This window comes from Bubalus bubalis, chromosome 3, assembly GCF_019923935.1.
Source record: "Bubalus bubalis isolate 160015118507 breed Murrah chromosome 3, NDDB_SH_1, whole genome shotgun sequence".
Lineage (NCBI taxonomy): Eukaryota > Metazoa > Chordata > Mammalia > Artiodactyla > Bovidae > Bubalus > Bubalus bubalis.
In genome coordinates, this window is record NC_059159.1 from 171,944,464 (window position 1) to 171,967,684 (window position 23,221).

The 23,221-nt window shown below is 49.8% G+C and overlaps 1 protein-coding gene across 3 annotated transcripts; it reads left to right on the forward strand.

Moving 5' to 3' along the window:
- Window positions 1-1,079: 1,079 nt before the first annotated feature.
- On the forward strand, window positions 1,080-23,042 carry LOC102398353 (protein CutA homolog). Of its 3 annotated transcripts, none has more exons than XM_044940542.2 (6): window positions 1,080-2,701; window positions 6,606-6,754; window positions 10,273-10,332; window positions 12,972-13,017; window positions 13,263-13,312; window positions 20,496-23,042. In XM_044940542.2, exons 1-6 carry the CDS (start codon window positions 2,324-2,326, stop codon window positions 20,497-20,499), a joined length of 687 nt encoding a protein of 228 aa, XP_044796477.1. In that variant the 5' UTR covers window positions 1,080-2,323; the 3' UTR covers window positions 20,500-23,042. The 3 variants fall into 3 exon arrangements, with proteins under 3 accessions (XP_044796477.1, XP_025138122.2, XP_006054196.2); XM_006054134.4 differs by having other exon boundaries at window positions 1,087-2,701; window positions 20,333-23,042; XM_025282337.3 differs by lacking the exon at window positions 10,273-10,332 and having other exon boundaries at window positions 20,333-23,042.
- The last annotated feature ends 179 nt before the right edge of the window (window positions 23,043-23,221 follow it).

Genomic DNA, 23,221 nt, shown 5'->3' on the forward strand with positions numbered 1-23,221 from the left:
CAGAGTGTAATGGAAGCATTCATGGGGTACACCAAGCATATGTTTGACCATTTTGCCCATGGTATTGGAAAAAAAACAAAAAACCTTTGCTCACTTTAAAAGAAACATGGCAACAATTCAACATTGCTGTTGCTTTGGTAATAATAAAAGAGGTGATGGATGATAAACCAGATGCTCTTGATAAAGCTTGGTGGAAGCTTTGCTATGATGTTATGAATGATTATGCATGTTTCCCTGGAGCTAAAGAAGAAGCTGAAAAAAAAATCATGGTCTGCAAATTGGATGGGCTTTAAATTCATCAATATGAAACTTAAGTTTCAAACTTTGGCAGTAACAGAGAGTCTGTATCTTGAGATGATAGATACACGTCTGTACCTTGAGAGGAAGAAGGCAAATCTTTGGAACCAGAGAAAGATGAACCTAAGGAAACAATGCTGTCCTACACCAGGCGTCAGACCTCATCCGTGCTGCGATTGATGTGGATTCTTTCCTGGATCGAGGTTTGGCCTTTAAAAAAGAGGCTTCAATAAATTGTATACCTATAGAAGAGGTGCAGAAGAACTTTCAAAATAAAGTAGAGGAGCTGAAGAAAGAGAAGGAAGATACAGACAGTATTGCGGATGAAAGAGACGGGTACAGAATCTGACTCTGAAGAGTCTGAGTTCACCTCTGAATCCAGTAAGGAGGAGGAAAGAAAGAGAGAAGGCAAGATGCCTCCAGAAGAGCCTGTGATCTCAGGCAGGGGGCACTGAGGCTCTTATTAGATCTGAACTCTTACTAGACCTTCTGCCAAGGTCATAAATGCAGAATTGGACGTTTGGAATCTGACCTTGGAATTGACTCTGAAGAGAGTAGAGGTGCCTGAGTTGCAGAAAGAAGAGAATCCAGAGGTGGTTTCTTCCAGATAGCAGTTCATCCCTTGCCATCCTTTGCCCCAGCATCACCTTCATCATGACCATCCTTGTCATCACCAGCCACACATCCGTATCATTTAGTCATTCAACAAATATTTATTGAACATATTCTGTGCAGGAACCTGTGCTAAATTCTGGGACATCATCTCAGGATCTAAGGTAAAATGGTGATTAACAGTGACCTTTCCTATTAATATAACGGATTTAAGAGATCACAATCTTGATTTTAGTGGACTTTGAATATAAAGGGTTTTTTAAGGACCACTCAGCCTCATTTTTTCTAACCCTGTTTCTTTCATACATGCTAAGTTCTTCAATCACAACTGGAGATTTTCTGAGTTAACCTTGTTTGGTAGTGGCATGAGACGGCTCTTGAAATGCTGACGTGGTCTTATATTTTATAAAACACTCTTACATTTATCTTCTGTTAATCTTCACTTTAGATCTATGAAAGAGGTATTAGCTCTTTCTTTACCAAAAAAAGCCCCCAAAGCTCAGAGAGGTTAAGAAATTTGCCTGAGTCTACACAGCCATCATAAATGATAGAACTAGGGCTACAGCTGGCTTTGTCAGGCACTTTGCTAGAAAGTGTTATCAGGCCTTTTAAGAATAATAGTCCCAAGGAATAAGGCAGACAGGTAAACAGGTAGTTAAACACAAGCTGTGAACTGGCAGCGTGCCCGCCAGTTTGGGAACCAGGTAGGTTTTGTTTTGTCTGCCCAGTTTAAAACAATTCCTAATTGGTTTTCAGCATTCCCCTCCCCACCTGCTTTGTTTAAGGTACTATTTACGTAGAATACAATTTACCAATTTAAGTGTACAATTTGTTGAATTTTTTAATGTTTGTGTAATCACCACTACAGTCTAGACAAAAAGTAGCTTTCCTTGGCTTAAAATTTACTTAGGGTCTTACCAGCAGTGTGGTCATTTAAAAATTAAGAAATTTCACACTAAGAAGCTGGATTAAAAAATTGGAAACCCTGACAACAGTGGACTCTGCATCCCCAAAGGGTAACAGTCATTAGCTTGCTGCTTTTGAGTTTGTTTTAGCAGCTGACGTTAAATGCTGCCTCAAAAGTGTGGACAGAGTGCCTTAGGGGAAATGGGATCTTGGGATTAACCTTGGTAAAGGCTGCACAGACCAGCTGGCCTTGAAAGATGGGTGGTTTTACAGGGAGAGAGGTCAGCAGTGGAAGTGTTTGTTTTAAACCAGGGAGGATTAAAATGCTGTTGGGGGACATGAAGTCAGCCACGTATGGGCTTCATTTATTTGGGTTTGTTTTTATTTTTTATTTTTTTGGTGGGATGGGCCTCAGTGGAAGAGTTTTGTGTATTTGTGTTTGTGGGCTGTGGTTTCTGAAAGTTTTATATATCTAAGAAGCTTTAATCTGTACACCTCAGGGGATTTTATGGTTTTTGGTATATGTGAGAATGGGGAGGGAAAATTAGTATTTTTATTTTTGCAGGGGTTGGAGGTTTGCACAGGCTGTTTGGGTTATATGTTTCTAGAGAGTTGCCCAGTGAAAAATGAGTCCCTCTTTCCCCACCCCCTCCACCCTCTCCTTCCGGCCAGCCTGGCTGGGACCTGGCCGGGCAGTGGCAGGCAGCAGGTGGTAAGAGGAGAGGGGCTCAGGCCCTTGGAGCCCATCCATCCGCCAGCGACTTTCCCTCAGGCTGCAGTTCCCATAGCCTGTGCTGGCTCAGTCACCAGCGACGCCATGGACAGGCTGGGCTCACGGTGCCCTCTGCCAGGCTCCACTCGGCCCTCTATCTTTATATGCTTCTTGGTGAGTGTTCCACAGTACAATGCTGTGAATCCTCTCGCCTCTAAACCTCCAGCCTGGGGACTGAGGGAAGAAGGGGCGTTTGTGCTGTATACTCCTGGGATTTTGAGCTGGGGGCAGGCGGGTAGTGGGTGGATGGTGAAATCCCTGGGGGCACCACCCAGTGTCCTGGAGATTGTGGTGTGATTCTGAAGCTTACCAGCACCCCTTTCTGCCCTGCCTTTGAGGAGGAGTGACTGGGCTGTTTCACTGCCCAGGAGGGTGGGATGGTGAGGGGTGTTTGCTGGTGCATTCTCATCTAAGGGTCCCATGCTAGTTTCTTTTCCTCTTCCCGGTGCAGTTACCGCCTCATTTTTCTGGGGGCTTTGCTGTCTCATCTCTGAAGTATCTTAACATGTAAAGGTTGGCAGTGGCTGCAGAGTGCCTGTTGGTGGTGCTGGTGGTAGCTGCCCTTTGGGGCAGGGCCGGGTGGTGGAAAGGAGAACTGTCGAAGCCCAGGGGTCTAGCCCAGCTCCACTGCTCACCTTTCTGGTGATTTCTTCCCCTCTCTGGCCCTTAATTAACTGGCACACATCAGTGATGCTTAATATTTTGGGGACTATAGATTTTCTTGGGGTGGGGGGGGTTGTGTGTGAAAATTCTGGATTTGCACCCAAGGAAAGTGTATAGATAAACACAATGTTAATTTCAGAGTATTTACAAATTCCTTAAAACTAGGTATGTTATAAATTTAGAAACACTAGGTGGTTTCTGAGGCCCCTTCTGCCTTAACACAGATTGTAAAGTCAACCATGCATTCTTAAGGACTTCCCCAACGGTCCAGTGGTTAGGACTCCACCTTCCAGTGCAGGGGAGTTGGGTGTGATCCCTGGTTGGGGAGCTAAGGTCCCAAATGCCTCGGGGTGTGACCGTAAAACTAAAACAAAACCATAACCTCTTAAAGGTTAGGCAGATACTCCAGTACCAAAAAAAAAAAAAAAAAAGGAAAAAGGCAGAATGAAGTAATTGAAAGGATACATAAAATATTTTGAAACAGTGTAAACTTAGAAAAGATGTAAAGATATAAATATGAAAATGTTATAAACTTACAGTAATGAGTCTGTCTCTGTTAGGAAATATGTTGATATCTGTATTTTGCATTCATGTAATATCACTTTCTAATGTACTGTAGTCCACCTTTGATTCCAAACTGACCTTTCATATCTTCTGATTCTTTGTTGATATGGTCTGCAAACACTTCTCAAGTCCATACGTCTTATCAGGGCTTGTAAAGTGCTGAGGATACAGAAATGAATGAGCTCACATCCAATGAGGGAGACGTATGTAAACCACTATTATTTCAGTGTGATCGATGGTACAGTAGAAGGATGTTCAGCAGCAATCCTGGCCTCTACCAATGGCATTTCCTCCCCAGTCATGACATCAAAATTGTCCCTAGATGTGACCAGATGTCCCCTGGGGCAGGGGCAAGATTGCCTCAAGCTGAGAGCCACTAGATTAAGTGAAGCTGAAATAAGCCCGCTGTGTCACTTCCTAGTGATGCTCCTTGCAGTTCAGAGAGCCCAGAATGGGAGGCAGGAGTTTAGATTTAAGTCTTGGTTCAGTCACAGAACTGCCTCAGTTACCTTATCTGTTAAATGAAGGCTTGTCTTAGGTAATACCCAAGTGCCCAGACTACCTCTGAGTGTCTCACTGTGAGTTCACACAAGAGTTTCAATACATTTTAGGTGAGTTTGTATTTAATCTTGTGAGCTCTGTGTTCCACTGATACCTGCTGGCTGAAATGCCCTAGATCTCCCCTAGGAATGGCTTTTTTGGTTGGGGGACAGACCATTGCTCCTTTTGTTTAGAGTCCGTGCTGAAAGCCACCTTAGAGTCATGTATCTGACCCCTTAGAGTGTTCTAGTATGTCCGATTCTCTGCCAAAAGCTCTGTGGATCACCAAAAGCCCTACTTACTTCACAAGACTGTTTAGTCTCCATCTCAGCATCTTGCTGGTGTGCGAATTCACCAGTCTACAGGTTATTTCTTGAGAAGCTTCTGTGTGCCGTGAACTGTCCTGGGGACACAGTGATGAGCAAAGTGTGGTTCCTTTCTTTATTGGATTAGTGGGCAAAAACTGTTTTTCCTATCTTGTTTAAGCCCATGGCAACTCGGAGGTAGGCGGCACAAATGTTGTAATCTCCAATTTCTAGGTAACCATTATAGAAGAGAGAGGAAGTAACTGGTTGAGTTGCAGAGAGCTGTACTAACACTAGGTTTTAAATCCTGCTGTTTAGTGCCTTTGTTTTTTTATATCCTGTATAATCTGAGTTGTCACTAACAACTTCCTTGAAAACCCTGGTTGTTTTTTCTTGTGTGGTCACTGGTTCAGTTCAGAGGACTAGCATGTTGGACTGGAGGTGTTGGGGGAGGTCATGGGAGGGAATGAGAAGCCCACCCCAGACTGAAGCTAAAGACATAAAAACGCTACTCAGGCCCTGCCAAGAAGTAGGAGGCAGGCAGGGCCAGGCGATAACGTAGGAGTGGGAGGACAGAGGTTTGTTTGGGGGAGACATGAGCCTGGGCTGGCAGGCGGGAGAAGCGTGTTCTTGTCCAGTCTTGCCTGATTCACGGTGGGGCTCCTTGCAAGTTGCCTCCATCTCTATTAATGACTCTTTTGTATCCCCCAAGCAAAGAACCCTGGAAGATGTCCTCCAATTCTTTTAATTTCCTCTTCTTTTAGATGTTTTATCATTAAAGTAGCAAGAAAAATTATACCTTGACTGTCTTTTCCTCTCCTGTTATCACTGTCATTTTCTTAGCTCAGGATCTTAATATTTTCCTGCAACATTGTAATGGCCTTTGAATCACCTATCTCTGATCACTCCCCATCCTCCTTCACATTACTCTACTCAGCCTGATCATGTTATTACTCTTCTATTTAAAAAACCTCCAAAAGCACCCCATCACTTGAGTACAAACCCCACATTGCTTAGCCTGACCCTTTATAATTCTAGCCAGGCTCATTTTCCTCCCAGCTTCATGCCCACTGACTAAGACCCATGCAGTCTAGATAATTCGTCTGTCCCCAAATACCTCTTGAGTTTGTACATTATTAACCACATCTTCTTTTTCAGTCCTACCTATTATTTCAGCTCCAAGTTGGATGGTCCCTTCTCTTCAAAGCCTCTCCTGCCCCCAACAGGTGGAGCCTTCCTTTTGGACCTCCCCCGCCGCCGGTTGTCTGTCAGAGTAGCACAGGCGCCACTGCCTTAGAATTAGGCTTCCTTTTCCACTGGACTCCCCACAGCACCTGGCATGTACACAATTGAATGGCGGTGAAATTAACTCCCTAACAGTCACATCAGCAGATAGAGGAGTTTATTGCCAGCCATAATCTCCACAGGATGACAGCAGCCCCGTGGACGCCAGTTGCTATGACCTGTAGTAGCAGTGTTTTGCAGTGGGAATGGATTTCAAGTTATCCAGGCTCCACTCCTATTCTTGGCTTCACCAATTAAAAGCTGTGTGATTAGTGTGTGTGTGTGGCCATGCTGCATGGCTGTTTTGGTCTCACAGGGTCTTAGTTCCCCAACCAGGGATCGAACCTGGGCCCTGGAAGTGAAAGCGCAGAATCCTGACCACTGGATCACCAGGGGATTCCCAAAGCTGTGTGACTTTGAGCAAGTGTCTTGATTGTTAAGCCTTTTTTTTTTTTTAAACCATTTGCAAAATGCGGAGGAAAACAATCTAGGCATGAAAACATTAAGCACTAAAGCTCAATGCAGATCCTAGGAATTATTTTGTGGGTGGGAAGTGGGGATAAAAGCATGTTGCCCAGCGCTGGTTCCAGTCTGCTCGAGCTTGCCGGTGGTGAGCTGGTCACACCTCTGCTGATCTGTGCTTTTCTTTTCCCGCTGTGCAGATCCTGACAGCCTCTCTCCTGACATACTCCGTGCTCAGGACCCTCAGCCTGCAGCTCCTCTCCGTTGTCACTGGCAGCTATGTGTCCGGCACGTACTCCATTGTTTTTGTCAACTGTCCCAACGAGCAGATCGCCAGAGATATTGCCAGGTATGGGGAGGGGGCTCAGGTACTGCCCCAGGGGGCTCAGGAGGCTCCAGAGGGGCCACTTCGGGACTCTGCTTTTGCTTTTGACAACCCCATCTGTCCAGTGCTGAGCTGCACAGCTGTCTAACTGGGGCGATTGGAGAGGCATGCGTGAATGGCACTTGGATGGATCCTGCTTCTGGGCCTGAAAATGTTGAGTGGTGCCTGGGGGCAGATAAGGGACCTGAGATCCAGAGCGCAAGGCGCCTTGCTCAGATGGAAGCCTGCAGGTTGGGCATTTAACAGTTCTAATTCCTGACCCAGCTCTCTTTATTTTTGGAGATAGTTTTTGCTCAGTCCCAGAGATGTGGACCGAGACAGGAGGAGGAGGAGACCAATTCCAGGTGTTTGGCGAATAACTGAAAGCAGTGGTGGAGAGAGCACGGCAACAGAGTTGAAATCTTGGCTCCGTCTCTTGCTGACCGTGTGACCTCGGGCAGGTTGCTCCTCTTCTCTAAACCTGAGTTTTTGAATTATCCTTCTTGAGAGGATTAAATATGATATCTGTTCAGTCCTTACTCCAGGAACTCAAATATAACAGATGCTCAGTAAGGGTTGTATCTGATTTCCACCCCCTCCCCCTCACTCCTCTTGTTTTTTGGCTGCACTGTGCAGCCTGCGGCATATTGGTTCCCGGAATGGGGGTTGAGCCCAGAGGCACGGCAGTGAGAGTCGAGTCCTGGCCGCTGAGCTGCTGGGGAAGTTGCCCCTCCTTTATAGCTGCAGCTCTGAAGAGGGTTAGTGGGGCCAAGGGGTAATAAACTTGACTCCTAGCTCCTTTTCTTGCTCTGCAATTCTGCATTCTTGAAGTTTGGTGGTAGTTATAGTGTTTTATGTGTTGAATCTGGTCTTTGGGGGCACACCGCTTCCAAATCGATGGTCACAGGTTAACTTTTGATTTGATTACATCTTTCCTGCCCCTAACCAGAATGTCAGTTTTTTTCCTTATTAACATTGCTTTTGGAGAACAGCTCTTGTCTGAATGAGCATGTGATTACTCCAGAAATAGGACCTCAGCTTTTAGCAGCTAGGAATTGAAATCCCCTCCGTGCTTCTGGTATACCCAGGGCCTGTGCTGAACTCATTGGACCCCTGGACCAGCCACTCTGGGTCCTGTCAGGAGCAACTTCAGGTGACATCTGCAAGGTGTTGGGTATTGGGAGGAAAAGGGCTCTAAGGCGTGGATTCTAAATAGTGGAAAGGCCAGTTGAGGGGAATGGATTGGTTTCAGCTTGGAGAGAGGTCTCTGCCTACTTGCATCCAAGGTTGCTGATGAAAAGCAGCAATGGATCTCATTCCTCTGTAGGGGATGCGTTTTCTTTCTGCTAGTTTTCAGGAGTGTATCTTAATGTTCAGTTGTTAACTTTTTAAATATACTCTCTCTACTTTATTCTTTCTGCATCCTTTTCCCGGGCCTTGGTCTCACAGGGAAAGGGGATTAGATCCGACCAGCACCACAGGCACGGGTGCCGACAGGCAGGCCGCTTCAGCCTGCGCGAAGTGGGCTGGGGGTCATGATGAAGAATGGCTGTAGTTAGCAAGCCTTGTGTGTCCCAGGTGTGGGAGGAGGGGGAGTGGAAACTGACTGACCTGAGGAGCTCCGGCCATGCCTGGAGGTGGTAGCCCCTGCTCAGCTCTGGCTGAATGTGACCTTGTAGGACTACGGGTCCAAAATGTTCTAAGATTCATTTTTTGGTGAGAAGCTAGGTAATGTGTATTTTTGAATGTAAAGTACCCTAATAGTAAATATTGGTAACAAAGTCAAGACTTTTTTTTAAATGCCGTGAGACCCAAACCATGTGTCTGGTCCACGAGCCTCTAGTCTGCGACCTTTGCAGTTTCTGGAGACCCTCGAAGGCCTGCCTTCCACTTTACTCAGACAAGCACGGGGGCTTGAGCTCCCGCTCTGTGACTCACCGCTGGACTTCGGTGCATGTTTTATCCATCAGCTTGTACATTTGTTTTCTCTCTCTGGTGTTTTTTTTTTCTTTTTCGCCACAGGGGCATTTTGAATAACATAGTCCTCCAGAACTTTACAGTCTGTTTCCTAACTTGTTGCTGTGATTAGTCACTGAGGAGTTCACACTGCCAAAGAGATTGGAGGCCCGTGAAGCAATGGATTACTTTTTTTTCTAAAGGTTTAACTCATTCCCTGTGTTTGCATGTCACTTTCAGAACCAGTGCAGTGTGATTTCTCAGCAGACGACTTGATTGAGTGAGCAAGACTTGTAGCAGTTGCTTAAACAAATTTGGGCCGTGTGCCTCTCCTTAGAGTCAGGGATTTATTTACCACCTGGAACTTTCCAAGGGCATGAGGGTGGTGATAATACCACATTAATGTGGAGCCTTAAATAGAACACTGTTCAGCCGGGAACTTGGGAGAAGAGAAAGTAGGTCAGTTCTCTTGGCAGCGGTCAAGGAAAGGAGGGATCAGGGCTCAGGCCTCAGACGCGTTGTATTTGGCAGGGGCCACACACTTCAGAGAACTGAGACGGGCCTCCGTGGCTGACGGCAGACCCGAGGCGGGTTTGTCCAGCCTGCCTGATCCCCAGGGCTTAGGGTTTGAGCCTTGGGGACACTTCCCTGCAGGGCGACGCGGTGGTCTTGTCTCTGTGACACTGTGCAGTGGTTCAGGCACATTGTACCGTGTTCACCAGGGCCCCGCACAGGAGTCAGACTCTCAGAGCAAGAATTCCAGTCTGTGGTCTGTCAAAAACAAACCCAGTGCTTAGAGGCCTGCACAGGTGGTGGTGGAGCTCTCAGGACTGTGGTAGGAAGCGTCACGGAAAGGACAAGTGTGCAGAGCCTATGTTTGCCAGTCGCAGGACAGGATGCCCTTTTTTTGCTTTTTTTTTGCCTTTCCTTCGAGTTGTATCAGTTCCATGTGGTCATCAGACACCTCTGATCTGTAGATATCATTTGAGAGCCTAGCACGTATCCAAGAGAGAAGAGGAAAAGAAGTTGACATGATAAAAGGAGTATTTGGTGGTGAAAAGGGTTGGAACCCATCAACTGAATAACTCCTCTGGTTGTACAGCAGGAGAGTCAAGTTGAGTGAGGCAGTCATGCCTGTCTTGGATAGGTGCTCAAATACTGATTTCTGGAATGAAAGAAGGAGCTTGCATAAGGTCACACAGCCATCCTGCTGCAGGGCTGGATTGGAATCCGGGTCTTTTTGTTCTCCTTCCAGGGCTAACAGATTCCCATTCTCCAAGCCGATTGCGCCTGTCCTTGAAATAGCCTTTGCGTAGCTGCTTCCTTACTTCTCCCACTCAGGGAAGGACTTAAACAATTCTGTCTGCAGAGGGTCTGTGCGTGGCAGTTATGGAACGTATTGGTTTGACTTGGGAGGGGCACTCTAAATGGTTATCTGTTTAGACTTAGGTTTCCTGGGAAACTCCCAGGAACTCCTGTATCCTCTTCCATCTCTTCAGATGCTGGACACTTGCCCCAGTAACTAGCATGCTCTCTCTTTGCTTTAGGGCTATCCTGGATAAGAAGCTGGCTGCCTCTGTGAACATCCTGCCTAAGGCCTCCTCACTGTGAGTTCTGCTCTGGCCAGTGGGGGGGTGTGAGAGTGCTCTGTCAGGTTCTGCCTGGTGGAAATTCAGGCACTGAACTAATGGGAAACTGTAAAAGAACAACGCAAAGGCATTTACTTAATCAGTACTTCACTGTCGATCTGTATTCAAAGGAAATCAACCAGTGGGTTTATGCCATTCAACCAAAGCAAAAACAGGCTATGTTTAGAGAAGGCAGGGAGAAGGCAATGGCACCCCACTCCAGTACTCTTGCCTGGAAAATCCCATGGACAGAGGAGCCTGGTAGGCTGCAGTCCATGAGGTCGCTAAGAGTCGGACACGACTGAGTGACTTCACTTTCAGTTTTCACTTTCATGCATTGGAGAAGGAAATGGCAACCCACTCCAGTGTTCTTGCCTGGAGAATCCCAGGGATGGGGGAGCCTGGTGGGCTGCCGTCCATGGGGTCGCACAGAGTCGGACACGACTGAAGCAACTTCGCAGCAGCAGCAGCAGAGAAAGCAGAAAAAAAAATCTACAGTTTAGGAACAGTGAGTCTTGTTTCCTCATTCTTTGTTTAAATCAGTCAATCAATTAGCTTGCTGTTAGCAAAGAAGTCAGACTGGGTAAGCCAGTCTGATAAGCCAGCTAAGGATATCAGAGATTATAATTGCTATTGCTTTTGGATTCTCTGAAAAACTTTGAGTTTGGCATGTGTGACAGGCTGTTTCTGTGTATTGTCTGCCTTTTATTTGATCAGCTCTTTTACTTAAGCCAGGCCTACACCATTTCCCTCATCAAAATGCGTCACCATGGGTGGGGGGTAGGAGAGAGGTTCAGGAGGGAGGGAGGGGACATGAAACGCCTGTTTACACCGATGTTTGGCAGAAGCCAACACAATACTGTAAAGCAATTATCCTCCAATTAAAAGTAAATAAAACGATAAAAAACGATATCTCAGCACCCTAGTATCACCCGTGCAGGATTTGTCTTGTGCCTTAACTCTCTTGGTCAGCCTGCTTCTTACCTCCTTCCTGCCCTGATGAGAGAGGGAGAGGTGCCGGTGCTACCGGTGAGGACAGAAGCGCTGGAGCATGAAAGCTGCCCCTGCCCAGCAGTGACATGCCGCGTGCGCCCGTCACCTGTCGCCGTGGCTCCCAAGTCTGGCCGTACTTTAGATGCCTGAGCTCCATCCTGGATCTGTTTAGTCTCCCTGAGATGGGGCTTGAGTCTCTGAATTTTTAAGAGGTCGTATTAAGTGATTCACATAAAGCCAGTCTGGGAGCTAGTGCTGGGAAGCTGGACTGGAATTTCAGCCTGCCACTCTCCTCATGTTCGTCCTTCCTTGTGATTCACGCTTTCACCACAGCTCTGTGGGGTGAGGCCAGGGGCCTGAGCCTTGTTAGATCTGCCCTGGGTCAGCACAGATATTCTCAGGCCGAATTTCTCTCCCTCGCATGATGCTGTTCTCCTACTCTTTTTCTGAACATGGTCACTGACTGTGTTTTGAACTTTCAGACCCGCTGCTGTGTTTATAAGGCTCGCTGCCCTGAAGGAGCCCTGAGCTCCTCCGTCGATCGCTCGGTGGGCTCAGCTTTTTCTGAACATGGTCACTGACTGTGTTTTGAACTTTCAGACCCGCTGCTGTGTTTATAAGGCTCGCTGCCCTGAAGGAGCCCTGAGCTCCTCCGTCGATCGCTCGGTGGGCTCAGCTTTTTCTGAACATGGTCACTGACTGGGTTTTGAACTTTCAGACCCGCTGCTGTGTTTATGAGGCTCGCTGCCCTGAAGGAGCCCTGAGCTCCTCCGTCGATCGCTCGGTGGGCTCAGCTTTGAGTCAGTGATGCAAGTAGCACCAGCCCAGAGGATGGGAGGCGCGCGGGCGCCAGCAGTGAGGGCTGGGCACTGAATGAGCTGCAGACGCCCGCTGTGGAGGGGAACGTACAGGAGTTTCTGCAGGGCTGTCAAGTGGACGTTGGGGAAGACAATTGGGTGGCAAATGTCGGCTGCTGCTGCTGCTGCTAAGTCGCTTCAGTCGCGTCTGACTCTGTGCGACCCCATAGACGGCAGCCCACCAGGCTCCCCCGTCCCTGGGATTCTCCAGGCAAGAGTACTGGAGTGGGGTGCCATCGCCTTCTCTGGGCAAATGTGGGCACACCATGAGAAAAACCACCTCATGTGAAAACCGTTAAGGTAGATGGGCTTCCTCAAGAGACATGAGCCTCTTACTTCCAGGAAAGTTCAGTCAGGAGCTGGAGGCATGCATTAGAATGTTTAGACTAGATGACCTGTAGGGCCTTGGCCAACTCCAGGCTTTTTCATATGAGCTTGGAAAGATTTTAAAGTTTCCACTTTAGCAAGTCAGCAAATTGGGCCAGGTTTATTTCACTGAGCTCATCTTGTAAGTGGACTTCCCTGGTAATTCAGCTGGTAAAGAATCCGCCTGCAATGCAGAAGACCCTGGTTCGATTCCTGGATTGGGAAGATCCCCTGGAGGAGGGCATGGCAACCCACTCCAGTGTTCTTCCTGGAGAATCCCCATGGACAGAGGAGCCTGTGGGCTACAGTCCATGGGGTTGCAAAGAGTCAGACATGACTGAGTGACTAAGCACAGCACATCTTGTAAGTATGATACTTCTCTTTTTTTTTTCTTTTCTCCAGATACTATTGGAATGGAGAAATAGAAGAAGCCACTGAGATCCTGTTGGTGAGTGAAGCTGGAGGGATGGGGCCTTAATCGGGAAAGAGTGAGAGCAAAGTTCCAATTAAATATTAGCAAAGATAACTGACTGAGGTTCTTGCCCCACACAAGATGCCCTATACCCATTTGTCAGTGACTGGGCTGGGGACCTGGAGGAGTGCTGTTTCCTAAAAAGCCAGAGGAATGGAGGGCTGTGGAGCTGGAGCTGAGATCCTAAACCAGTGGTTTTTTTTTTTTTTTTTCTTTTACAGTTAATAAAGACAAAGACTTCCAAGATCCATATGCTTTCCAGCTACATCAGGTAATAGCGCCATCTCCCCCTAGCCAGGGACCTGCTGGTAACTAAGTGAATGAGCTTGCAAAGTAGGTGACCTTGAGCCTGGTCACCAGCCTCCCATGTGACCTTGGCTATGACCCTGTCCCACAGACTCTCTATCTGTAAAATGAGTTATTATTATTTTTTTAACTAGTTTATTTTTTAAAATATATATTTGTCTGCACCAGGTCTTCCCTGATATTAGGGCTTCCCTGATACCTCAGTTAGTAAAGAATCTGCCTGTAATGCGGTTCAACTCCTGGTCAGGAAGATCTGCTGGAGAAGGGATAGGCTACCCACTCCAGTATTCTTGGGCTTCCCTGGTGGCTCAGCTGGTAAAGAATCCGCCTGCAGTGCGGGAGACCTGGGTTTGATCCCTGGGTTGGAAAGATCCCCTGCAGAAGGGAAAGGCTACCCACTCCAGTATTCTGGCCTGGAGAATTCCATGGACTGTGTAGTCCATGGGGTCACAAAGAGTCAGACAAGACTGAGCAACTTTCATTCACTTCACCAGGTCTTCATTGCAGCGTGCGGAATCTTCAGTTGAGGTCTGTGAGATCTAGTTCCCTGACGAGGGATGGAAACCAGGCCCCCTGCATTCGAAGTGCAGAGTCTTAGCCACTGGACTACCAGGGAAGTTCCTGTAATATGAATTATTAGTTTCAAACCAGTGGTTCTAAAAATTTTGGTCTCAGGATCCCTTTACACTTTTAAAAATTACTGAGGACCCAAAAGAGCTTCACTTATGTTGGATCTCTCAAAGTTTACTGTATTAGAAATTAAAGCTGAGAAATGTTTAAGATATATAGTTTTAGTTCATTGAAAATAACAGTAATAGAATAATAACATATGGACGGAAGTAAATACAGTCGTACCTTGGAGATATTGCAGGTTTGGTTCCAGACCACCGCAGTGAAGCGAGTGATGTCACTTCTTGATTTCTCAGGGCGTGTGAAAGTTACACGTTTACCCTACATTGCAGTATAAGTGTGCTAACAATACCATTGTGTCTAAAGAAAGCAAAGTACGTACCTTAATTTAAAAATACAAAACAAAAAACAGTTATGGTAACATCAAAGATCACCCCTGTCAGATCACCATAAGAAATAGAATTATCATGAAAAAGTTTGGAATTTTGGAAGAATTAGCAAAACGTGACACAGAAACACACAGTGAGCAAAGCTGGTGTCAGTAGATGTGTCCAGTGTGGGGTTGCCACAGACCGTCAGTTTGTAAAACACGCAGTATCTGCAGTGAAGTGTAGTGCAGTGAAACAGTGTGCTGGCAATGCCTTCTTATGGGAAGTAACCATATTTTCCAAAAGTAAAGAAAGTGCGAAGAATGGCATCGTTCTACATTTTTGCAAAATCTGGCTTAATAAGAGAGCTGGATCTCCTCAAAAGCATCTCTTAAGTTCTGAGACACTTTCAAGTTATGAAAGTGATATATTCAAATTTTCCAAACTTCTGATTTTTGCTTAAAAACATGAATTTTTTCTTATTTAGTGTTCATGGGCTCTCAGAGTTGGGCAGGACTGAGCGACTGAACTGAACACTACACAGCCCTATGCAGTGTGTAGTCTGCTGTGCAGCAGAGAGGCTCAGCTGTACATATGATCTTCTTTTCCGTGTTCTTTCCCCTCATGGTTTATCGCCAGATACTGGATAGAGCTCCCTGTGCCGCACAGCAGGGCCTTGTGGTTTGCCCACCCTGCAGATAACAGTTTATATCTGCTAATCCCAGACTCCCAACCCTTCCCTCCCCTACCCCTAAAACATGAATTTTTTTTAAGTGAATTTTTTGATTGGTAATAAACGATGTAAATTGTCTTCATTTGAGTGATGGGCCAAATATTTGTTCATATTTGAGAAAATGTATACCTAATACTCAAACCTGAGTCACCTTAATTTGTGAAATTGACAGACAAATGATGGTTACTCAAGCTGGAAAGTAAAAATGGTGTACTGTGGGGAAAGGTCTGGTTTAGCTTGTGACTCAAGTCAGGCAAGTTTAAGACAGCACTGAGCTCAGGTGTGACAGCAGAAGCACTGTATGTATACTTCGCATTTTGTCACAGAATCTTACAAAGACACGCTCAAGAGCCAAACTTTAATACAAAGAGTAATTTTGGCCACATTATCAGAAATGTTCTAGGTGAATTTGACTTTAAAAAAAATGCAGGAAAAATAAAAAAATGCATGTATATATGCGACGATGAAGAATATCGTGACGGCCAGTCGAGTGTGGGGCTGCTGTCCCGATGCTGCTGGGTGTGACCAGTTTCGGGCTGCTGTCCCGATGCTGCTGCGTGTGGCCGGTTTCGGGCTGCTGTCCCGATGCTGCTGGGTGTGGCCAGTTCGGGCTGCTGTCCCTATGCTGCTGGGTGTGACCAGCTTTGCGCTGCTGTCCCGATGCTGCTGGGTGTGACCGGTTGCGGGCTGCTGTCCCGATGCTGCTGGGTGTGACCAGTTTTGGGCTGCTGTCCCGATGCTGCTGGGTGTGACCAGTTTCGGGCTGCTGTCCCGATGCTGCTGGGTGTGACCAGCTTTGTGCTGCTGTCCCGATGCTGCTGGGTGTGACCGGTTGCGGGCTGCTGTCCCGATGCTGCTGGGTGTGGCCGGTTTCGGGCTGCTGTCCCGATGCTGCTGGGTGTGACCGGTTTCGGGCTGCTGTCCCGATGCTGCTGGGTGTGACCGGTTTCGGGCTGCTGTCCCGATGCTGCTGGGTGTGACCGGTTTCGGGCTGCTGTCCCGATGCTGCTGGGTGTGACCGGTTTCGGGCTGCTGTCCCGATGCTGCTGGGTGTGACCGGTTTCGGGCTGCTGTCCCGATGCTGCTGGGTGTGACCAGCTTTGGGCTGCTGTCCCGATGCTGCTGGGTGTGACCAGCTTTGGGCTGCTGTCCCGATGCTGCTGGGTGTGACCAGTTTCGGGCTGCTGTCCCCATGCTGCTGGGTGTGACCAGTTTCGGGCTGCTGTCCCTATGCTGCTGTGTGTGACCAGCTTTGCGCTGCTGTCCCGATGCTGCTGGGTGTGACCGGTTTCGGGCTGCTGTCCCGATGCTGCTGTGTGTGACCGGTTTCGGGCTGCTGTCCCGATGCTGCTGGGTGTGACCAGCTTTGGGCTGCTGTCCCGATGCTGCTGGGTGTGACCAGTTTCGGGCTGCTGTCCCCATGCTGCTGGGTGTGACCAGTTTCGGGCTGCTGTCCCTATGCTGCTGGGTGTGACCAGCTTTGCGCTGCTGTCCCGATGCTGCTGGGTGTGACCGGTTGCGGGCTGCTGTCCCGATGCTGCTGGGTGTGGCCGGTTTCGGGCTGCTGTCCCGATGCTGCTGGGTGTGACCAGTTTCGGGCTGCTGTCCCGATGCTGCTGGGTGTGACCAGCTTTGGGCTGCTGTCCCGATGCTTCTGGGTGTGACCGGTTTCGGGCTGTTGTCCCGATGCTGCTGGGTGTGGCCGGTTTCGGGCTGCTGTCCCGATGCTGCTGGGTGTGACCAGTTTCGGGCTGCTGTCCCCATGCTGCTGGGTGTGACCAGTTTCGGGCTGCTGTCCCTATGCTGCTGTGTGTGACCAGCTTTGCGCTGCTGTCCCGATGCTGCTGGGTGTGACCGGTTTCGGGCTGCTGTCCCGATGCTGCTGTGTGTGACCGGTTTCGGGCTGCTGTCCCGATGCTGCTGGGTGTGACCAGCTTTGGGCTGCTGTCCCGATGCTGCTGGGTGTGACCAGTTTCGGGCTGCTGTCCCCATGCTGCTGGGTGTGACCAGTTTCGGGCTGCTGTCCCTATGCTGCTGGGTGTGACCAGCTTTGCGCTGCTGTCCCGATGCTGCTGGGTGTGACCGGTTGCGGGCTGCTGTCCCGATGCTGCTGGGTGTGGCCGGTTTCGGGCTGCTGTCCCGATGCTGCTGGGTGTGACCAGTTTCGGGCTGCTGTCCCGATGCTGCTGGGTGTGACCAGCTTTGGGCTGCTGTCCCGATGCTTCTGGGTGTGACCGGTTTCGGGCTGTTGTCCCGATGCTGCTGGGTGTGGCCGGTTTCGGGCTGCTGTCCCGATGCTGCTGGGTGTGACCGGTTTCGGGCTGCTGTCCCGATGCTGCTGGGTGTGGCCAGTTTCGGGCTGCTGTCCCGATGCTGCTGGGTGTGACCAGCTTCGGGCTGCTGTCCCGATGCTGCTGGGTGTGACCAGCTTTGGGCTGCTGTCCCGATGCTTCTGGGTGTGACCGGTTTCGGGCTGTTGTCCCGATGCTGCTGGGTGTGGCCGGTTTCGGGCTGCTGTCCCGATGCTGCTGGGTGTGACCGGTTTCGGGCTGCTGTCCCGATGCTGCTGGGTGTGGCCAGTTTCGGGCTGCTGTCCCGATGCTGCTGGGTGTGACCAGTTTCGGGCTGCTGTCCCGATGCTGCTGGGTGTGACCAGTTTCGGGCTGCTGTCCCGATGCTGCTGGGTGTGGCCAGTTTCGGGCTGCTGTCCCAGTGATGCTGGGTGTGACCAGTTTCGGGCTGCTGTCCCGATGCTGCTGGGTGTGGCCAGTTTCGGGCTGCTGTCCCAGTGATGCTGGGTGTGACCAGTTTCGGGCTGCTGTCCCGATGCTGCTGGGTGTGGCCAGTTTCGGGCTGCTGTCCCAGTGATGCTGGGTGTGACCAGTTTCGGGCTGCTGTCCCGATGCTGCTGGGTGTGGCAGTTTCGGGCTGCTGTCCCGATGCTGCTGGGTGTGACCAGTTTCGGGCTGCTGTCCCGATGTTGCTGCGTGTGACCAGTTTCGGGCTGCTGTCCCGATGCTGCTGCGTGTGGCCGGTTTCGGGCTGCTGTCCCGATGCTGCTGGGTGTGACCAGTCGAGTGTGGGGCTGCTGTCCCGATGCTGCTGGGTGTGACCAGCTTTGGGCTGCTGTCCCGGTGCTGCTGGGTGTGACCAGTCGAGTGTGGGGCTGCTGTCCCGGTGCTGCTGGGTGTGACCAGTCGAGTGTGGGGCTGCTGTCCCAATGCTGCTGGGTGTGACCAGTTTCGGGCTGCTGTCCCGATGCTGCTGGGTGTGGCCAGTTTCGGGCTGCTGTCCCAGTGATGCTGGGTGTGACCAGTTTCGGGCTGCTGTCCCGATGCTGCTGGGTGTGGCAGTTTCGGGCTGCTGTCCCGATGCTGCTGGGTGTGGCAGTTTCGGGCTGCTGTCCCGATGCTGCTGGGTGTGGCAGTTTCGGGCTGCTGTCCCGATGCTGCTGGGTGTGACCGGCTTTGGGCTGCTGTCCTGGTGATGCTGGGTGTGACCAGTCGAGTGTGGGGCTGCTGTCCCGGTGCTGCTGGGTGTGACCAGCTTTGGGCTGCTGTCCCGGTGCTGCTGGGTGTGACCAGTCGAGTGTGGGGCTGCTGTCCCGGTGCTGCTGGGTGTGACCAGCTTTGGGCTGCTGTCCCGATGCTGCTGGGTGTGACCAGTTTCGGGCTGCTGTCCCGATGCTGCTGGGTGTGACCAGCTTTGGGCTGCTGTCCTGGTGATGCTGGGTGTGACCAGTCGAGTGTGGGGCTGCTGTCCCAATGCTGCTGGGTGTGACCAGCTTTGGGCTGCTGTCCCGGTGCTGCTGGGTGTGACCAGTCGAGTGTGGGGCTGCTGTCCCGATGCTGCTGGGTGTGACCAGCTTTGGGCTGCTGTCCCGGTGCTGCTGGGTGTGACCAGTCGAGTGTGGGGCTGCTGTCCCGGTGCTGCTGGGTGTGACCAGTCTCGGGCTGCTGTCCCGGTGCTGCTGGGTGTGACCAGTCGAGTGTGGGGCTGCTGTCCCGGTGCTGCTAGGTGTGACCAGTCGAGTGTGGGCTGCTGTCCTGATTCTGCTGGGTGTGACCAGTCTCGGACTGCTGTCCCGGTGCTACTGGGTATGCCCAGTCGAGTGTGGGGCTGCTGTCCCAGTGCTGCTGGGTGTGCCCAGTCGAGTGTGGGGCTGCTGCCCCGGTACCCCTGGGTGTGCCCAGTCTCGCCCATCACTGCTTTTGCACCATGAGTGCAAATGTCCACATAGTGAAAAGATAAATAACAATATTGTTGTGAAAATAGTTTCGGCCCCTTGGACCTCCTGAAAGAGCCTTGAAAGTTCCCCAGGGGTCAGAGGACTCCACTTTGAGAACCACTGGTCTAGGTCTCCATTAAATAAATTAGGAAAATTCATTCTTCTTAGGCACTGGATAAAATTACGCGAACTGCTCCTACTGTTCAAGCAACTGCGTGCACATGTTGTGATTTATAAGCACCCTCTCACGAGAGCTTTTCAGTGCCTGAAGTCAGGAGAGAGAGGCCTGTTGCCCCAGCTCGACAGGTGGGACGGAGGCCGTATCTTTTGCTTTGTCAGTTTGCAAAGTGAAGACAGCGCGTGTGCTCAGGACTGGGTGAGAGAGACGAGGAGAAGGGAGAGACTGCTTTGGGTTTGGATGGTCAAGGAAGATCCCTGGGGAGAGGTCATTGGTTGCATTGAGCCTTGAGGAGTAGAGAGGCTTTCGATTTAGCAAGCAGGAGTAGGGAGGACAACAGAGAGGTGCGGGGGCAGGCGCGGTGAAGAGTGAAGGGTAGTGATAAATAAAGACAGCAGCTGACAGTTGCCAGTCGGTGCGCACAGTGCCCGTCGGTGTGGCTGCTAAGTGCCGTGTATACCTCCCTCATTTAATCCCCAGCAATCCAGTACTATTTTCACCCTCCTCTTGTGGGGGCTTCAGCGAAATGAAGAGATATGTCCATGCTTACATGGCTAGCATGTAACTAGTATGTAACTAGTAACCATGTAACTAGTAAACATGTAACTAGTAACCATGCCACTAGTAAGTGGCAGACTTAGAATTTGAACCCATGTCTGTGAGACTCTAATGCCATCTGGCCTAATTTTACTTGGTGACAGATGGGTCACAGGCTTAGGAGTGGTGGGCTGTGGGGCCAGACAGGTGGGCTGCAGGCCGACTGTGGAGGGGCTCAAGGGAGGCTGGCCAGTTGGGTTTTATGGCACAGGCTTATATGCCACTCACGGGACTCTGCTTTCTTTCCAAAGGTTGGTGCATCCTTTTGAAATCCCAGAGCTCTTCAGTCTTCCCATGGACCAAGGAGATGTGCGCTATTTAAAGTGGCTGGAGGAGGGCATGGAGGAGGAGTGAGTGGGGGCTTTCGTGCCTCCTGCTGGGTGCCCCTAAGAGCCATCATTATCTGTTCTCCAGCTGAAGGGCGGCTTCTGTCTGTCTCCTCGCATCTCTGGATTCCATGCATTTCTCAGCACAGAGGAGCTAAGTAACTTGCGGAGGCTGAAGGTCCAAGACTCCTGAGGCTACAAGAGGCTGCTGTGCCAGTCAGGCCAAGCAAGGACCCGGTGGAACTTGTCTCTGAGTGCCTCATGCATAAAGGTGGCCAGGAGTGGCAAGGTCACAGTGAGGGTGCGGCTGGTCTTCTGTGTTCATTGAGCCTAAACTGAGTGCCGCGTATGTTATCACTCTCCTCTTCTGATGAGGAATGACCTGGCGACCCGTCACCCAGGAGTGTGTGGGGGTGAAGGTCACCTTCTAGGGGAGCTGGAAGCACTCTATCCACAGGATGAATCGCTAATGGTGGAATGTCAGGGACAAGCAGGATTATTTCCTCTAGCTGAAGGTGGTGGTTGTTATTCCCGAGTCCTGAGGAAGTGGGCCTGGGAAAGGGCTTCATGAATGCAGGTAGGACTGGGAGGGGAGGGCTTAGACACAGCCCCAAGGATTGAGAGTTGGTCTTGACTCTTTCCTAGCCCGAAGGTGACAGACCTCAGAAAGCTGTGGTCCCTTGCTCAACAGAGACATGGGTTCTGAGCCCACCACACTGACCTTCTGATGTGAGCACAGAAACCAAGCATCCTAAAGTGGGAAGAACCTGCGGGAACTGCCAGATCAGAACCCCAGGGGTTCACAGGAGGGACCCTGAGGTCTGCTCATACTTCAGCCAGCGCACCCGTGCTTTTATTATTAATTTTTATGTAATGAGCTAAGTTTTTGCTGTTACAAGTTTGTAAACCAATAGCCTAAGCCAGTCTTATAGATTTTGTAAGGTTAAGACCCCTGAGGCTGGAAGAGGATGCGGGGCCAGTCAGGCCAAGCAAGGACCCAGTGGAATCTATAAAGCCGGTTTTATAGATGACTGAAGGGAATTGAACTGGCCTGAGGCCCAGAAAAGGGGCGGCTTGTGTTACAGAGGGGAGAGCCAAGGCTGCTCATTCCGTAGGCTGCTCTCCTAACCCTGCTGCGTGGGGCTGGTGGAGCCCCGGGGGGTGAGAAGAGAGCCTGACCTAGGCCCCCTCCCGGCTCTGCCACAGGATTACCCCCCCCTCAGGGCCCTTCGGAGCCTTGCCCCAGCTCACTTTGCCACCGCCACCTCCACCTCTCCTCTCCTGCCTGGCACCCGTGGGTGCCAGGTTGGTGCCCTGTGTTGGGGCCGTCGCCTCTGCCCGAGCACCCTCTGCGCCAGTGCCGGAGAAGTGTGGCTGCTCCTCTGCAGGCCTGGTGTCCAGTTGGAGGGAGTCGCCCCCGCCCTGGCATCCTGTTCCCTCTGCGCATCCGGGTCCTCCTCCTCCTGGATTGTGCGTTGCGCTAGGTGAGGGGCATGCGCACAGCGACTTGGGCTCCTGCACACGGTTTGGTATATATTTCCCAAATTGATGTTTCAAGGATTTGAATAACTAAAGCTTTTTCTACTTTCCACAGTTACTTTCTCATTTACCAGGCTGGCAAAATCCAATTATTTTTTCCTTGAACTTTCTTAAAGTGGGATTAATTCCCGAGATTTTCCTGTCTCTGACTATCATTGGTTCATTTTCTGTGCCAAGTGTGCTTTGAAAACTGTTTCTTGGTGGCCTGCCTTTGCCTCAGTGTCACAGCTGACTATAGGAAATAGAGAACACCAGCTCTCTCTGCAGGTACTGTCCTAGGTCTTAACATTTATCCTTGTAACCCAGCTTACCCTCATTTTGCAGTTGAAACCTGAGATTGGAGAGCAGAGACGCTTAAAATAAGTGGCAAAATGGGCTCTGAAACCAAGTGTCTGACTCTAAATCTGATGCTCTTACAGTCTCTTTTAAAGAGGCTGGCTATATCTCTTTGTAGGCCAGAGAACCTGCTATAGCCGTCTCTAAGGAAGAGCTGTTCCTTCCTAAAACATCCGCCTTGACAGTGTGGTGAGTTGGCATGTTGTGTGGTTTCCTTCTCCCCACAGGTCTGGAGGCCAGTGATGATGTCTTCATTCTGTAGATGAGGGAACAGCCTGAGAGGCTTGCCCAGCTCTGCCACATTGCCCTCGATGTGCTGTGGGGGCAGGGGCTAGACATGAGGGTTTCCACCCGGGAATTCCTTCCTAGCACTTCTCAGGAAACACGGTTTATGACTCCAGAACCCTGGGAGAATCAGTTGAGGGAACGAGAAGAAGTAGTAAAGTATCCATGAATACTGAAGCTTAAAAGCATAAAGCTGCTACTGGTTTGAAGGAACCCATCTCCGTCAGATAAAAACTAGAGCAAGAAACAGTTGCTTATAGAGTTGAGTGTACAGTTACCTAGCCAGGACAGGAATATAGAAGAGGAGTGGTTCGCATCTCCTTTTGCCTGGGATTGTCTAGCCCTGTCCACTGCAAACCCTGAGCTACTCCTGCAAATAAGATAAATGTATACACGTAGTATGCTTTATACAAATCCTGTGAGTGGTGTTCTAAGAAATAAGCTTTGGAAGCAAAATAAATTCTTAATTTGGCAATTCTTGATACTCGTCTGTACTCTTAACCTTGTTAGGCTATTTGAATGTTAACATTTGAATACTATCCAATACGTTCTCTGGTGTTTTCCAGGGTTTAAATATTCCCTAGAGACTGAAGTTCTTTGTAAACACTACTAAGTTTAATAATCCTATTTGTTAAACAGATTTTTTTTTTCAGA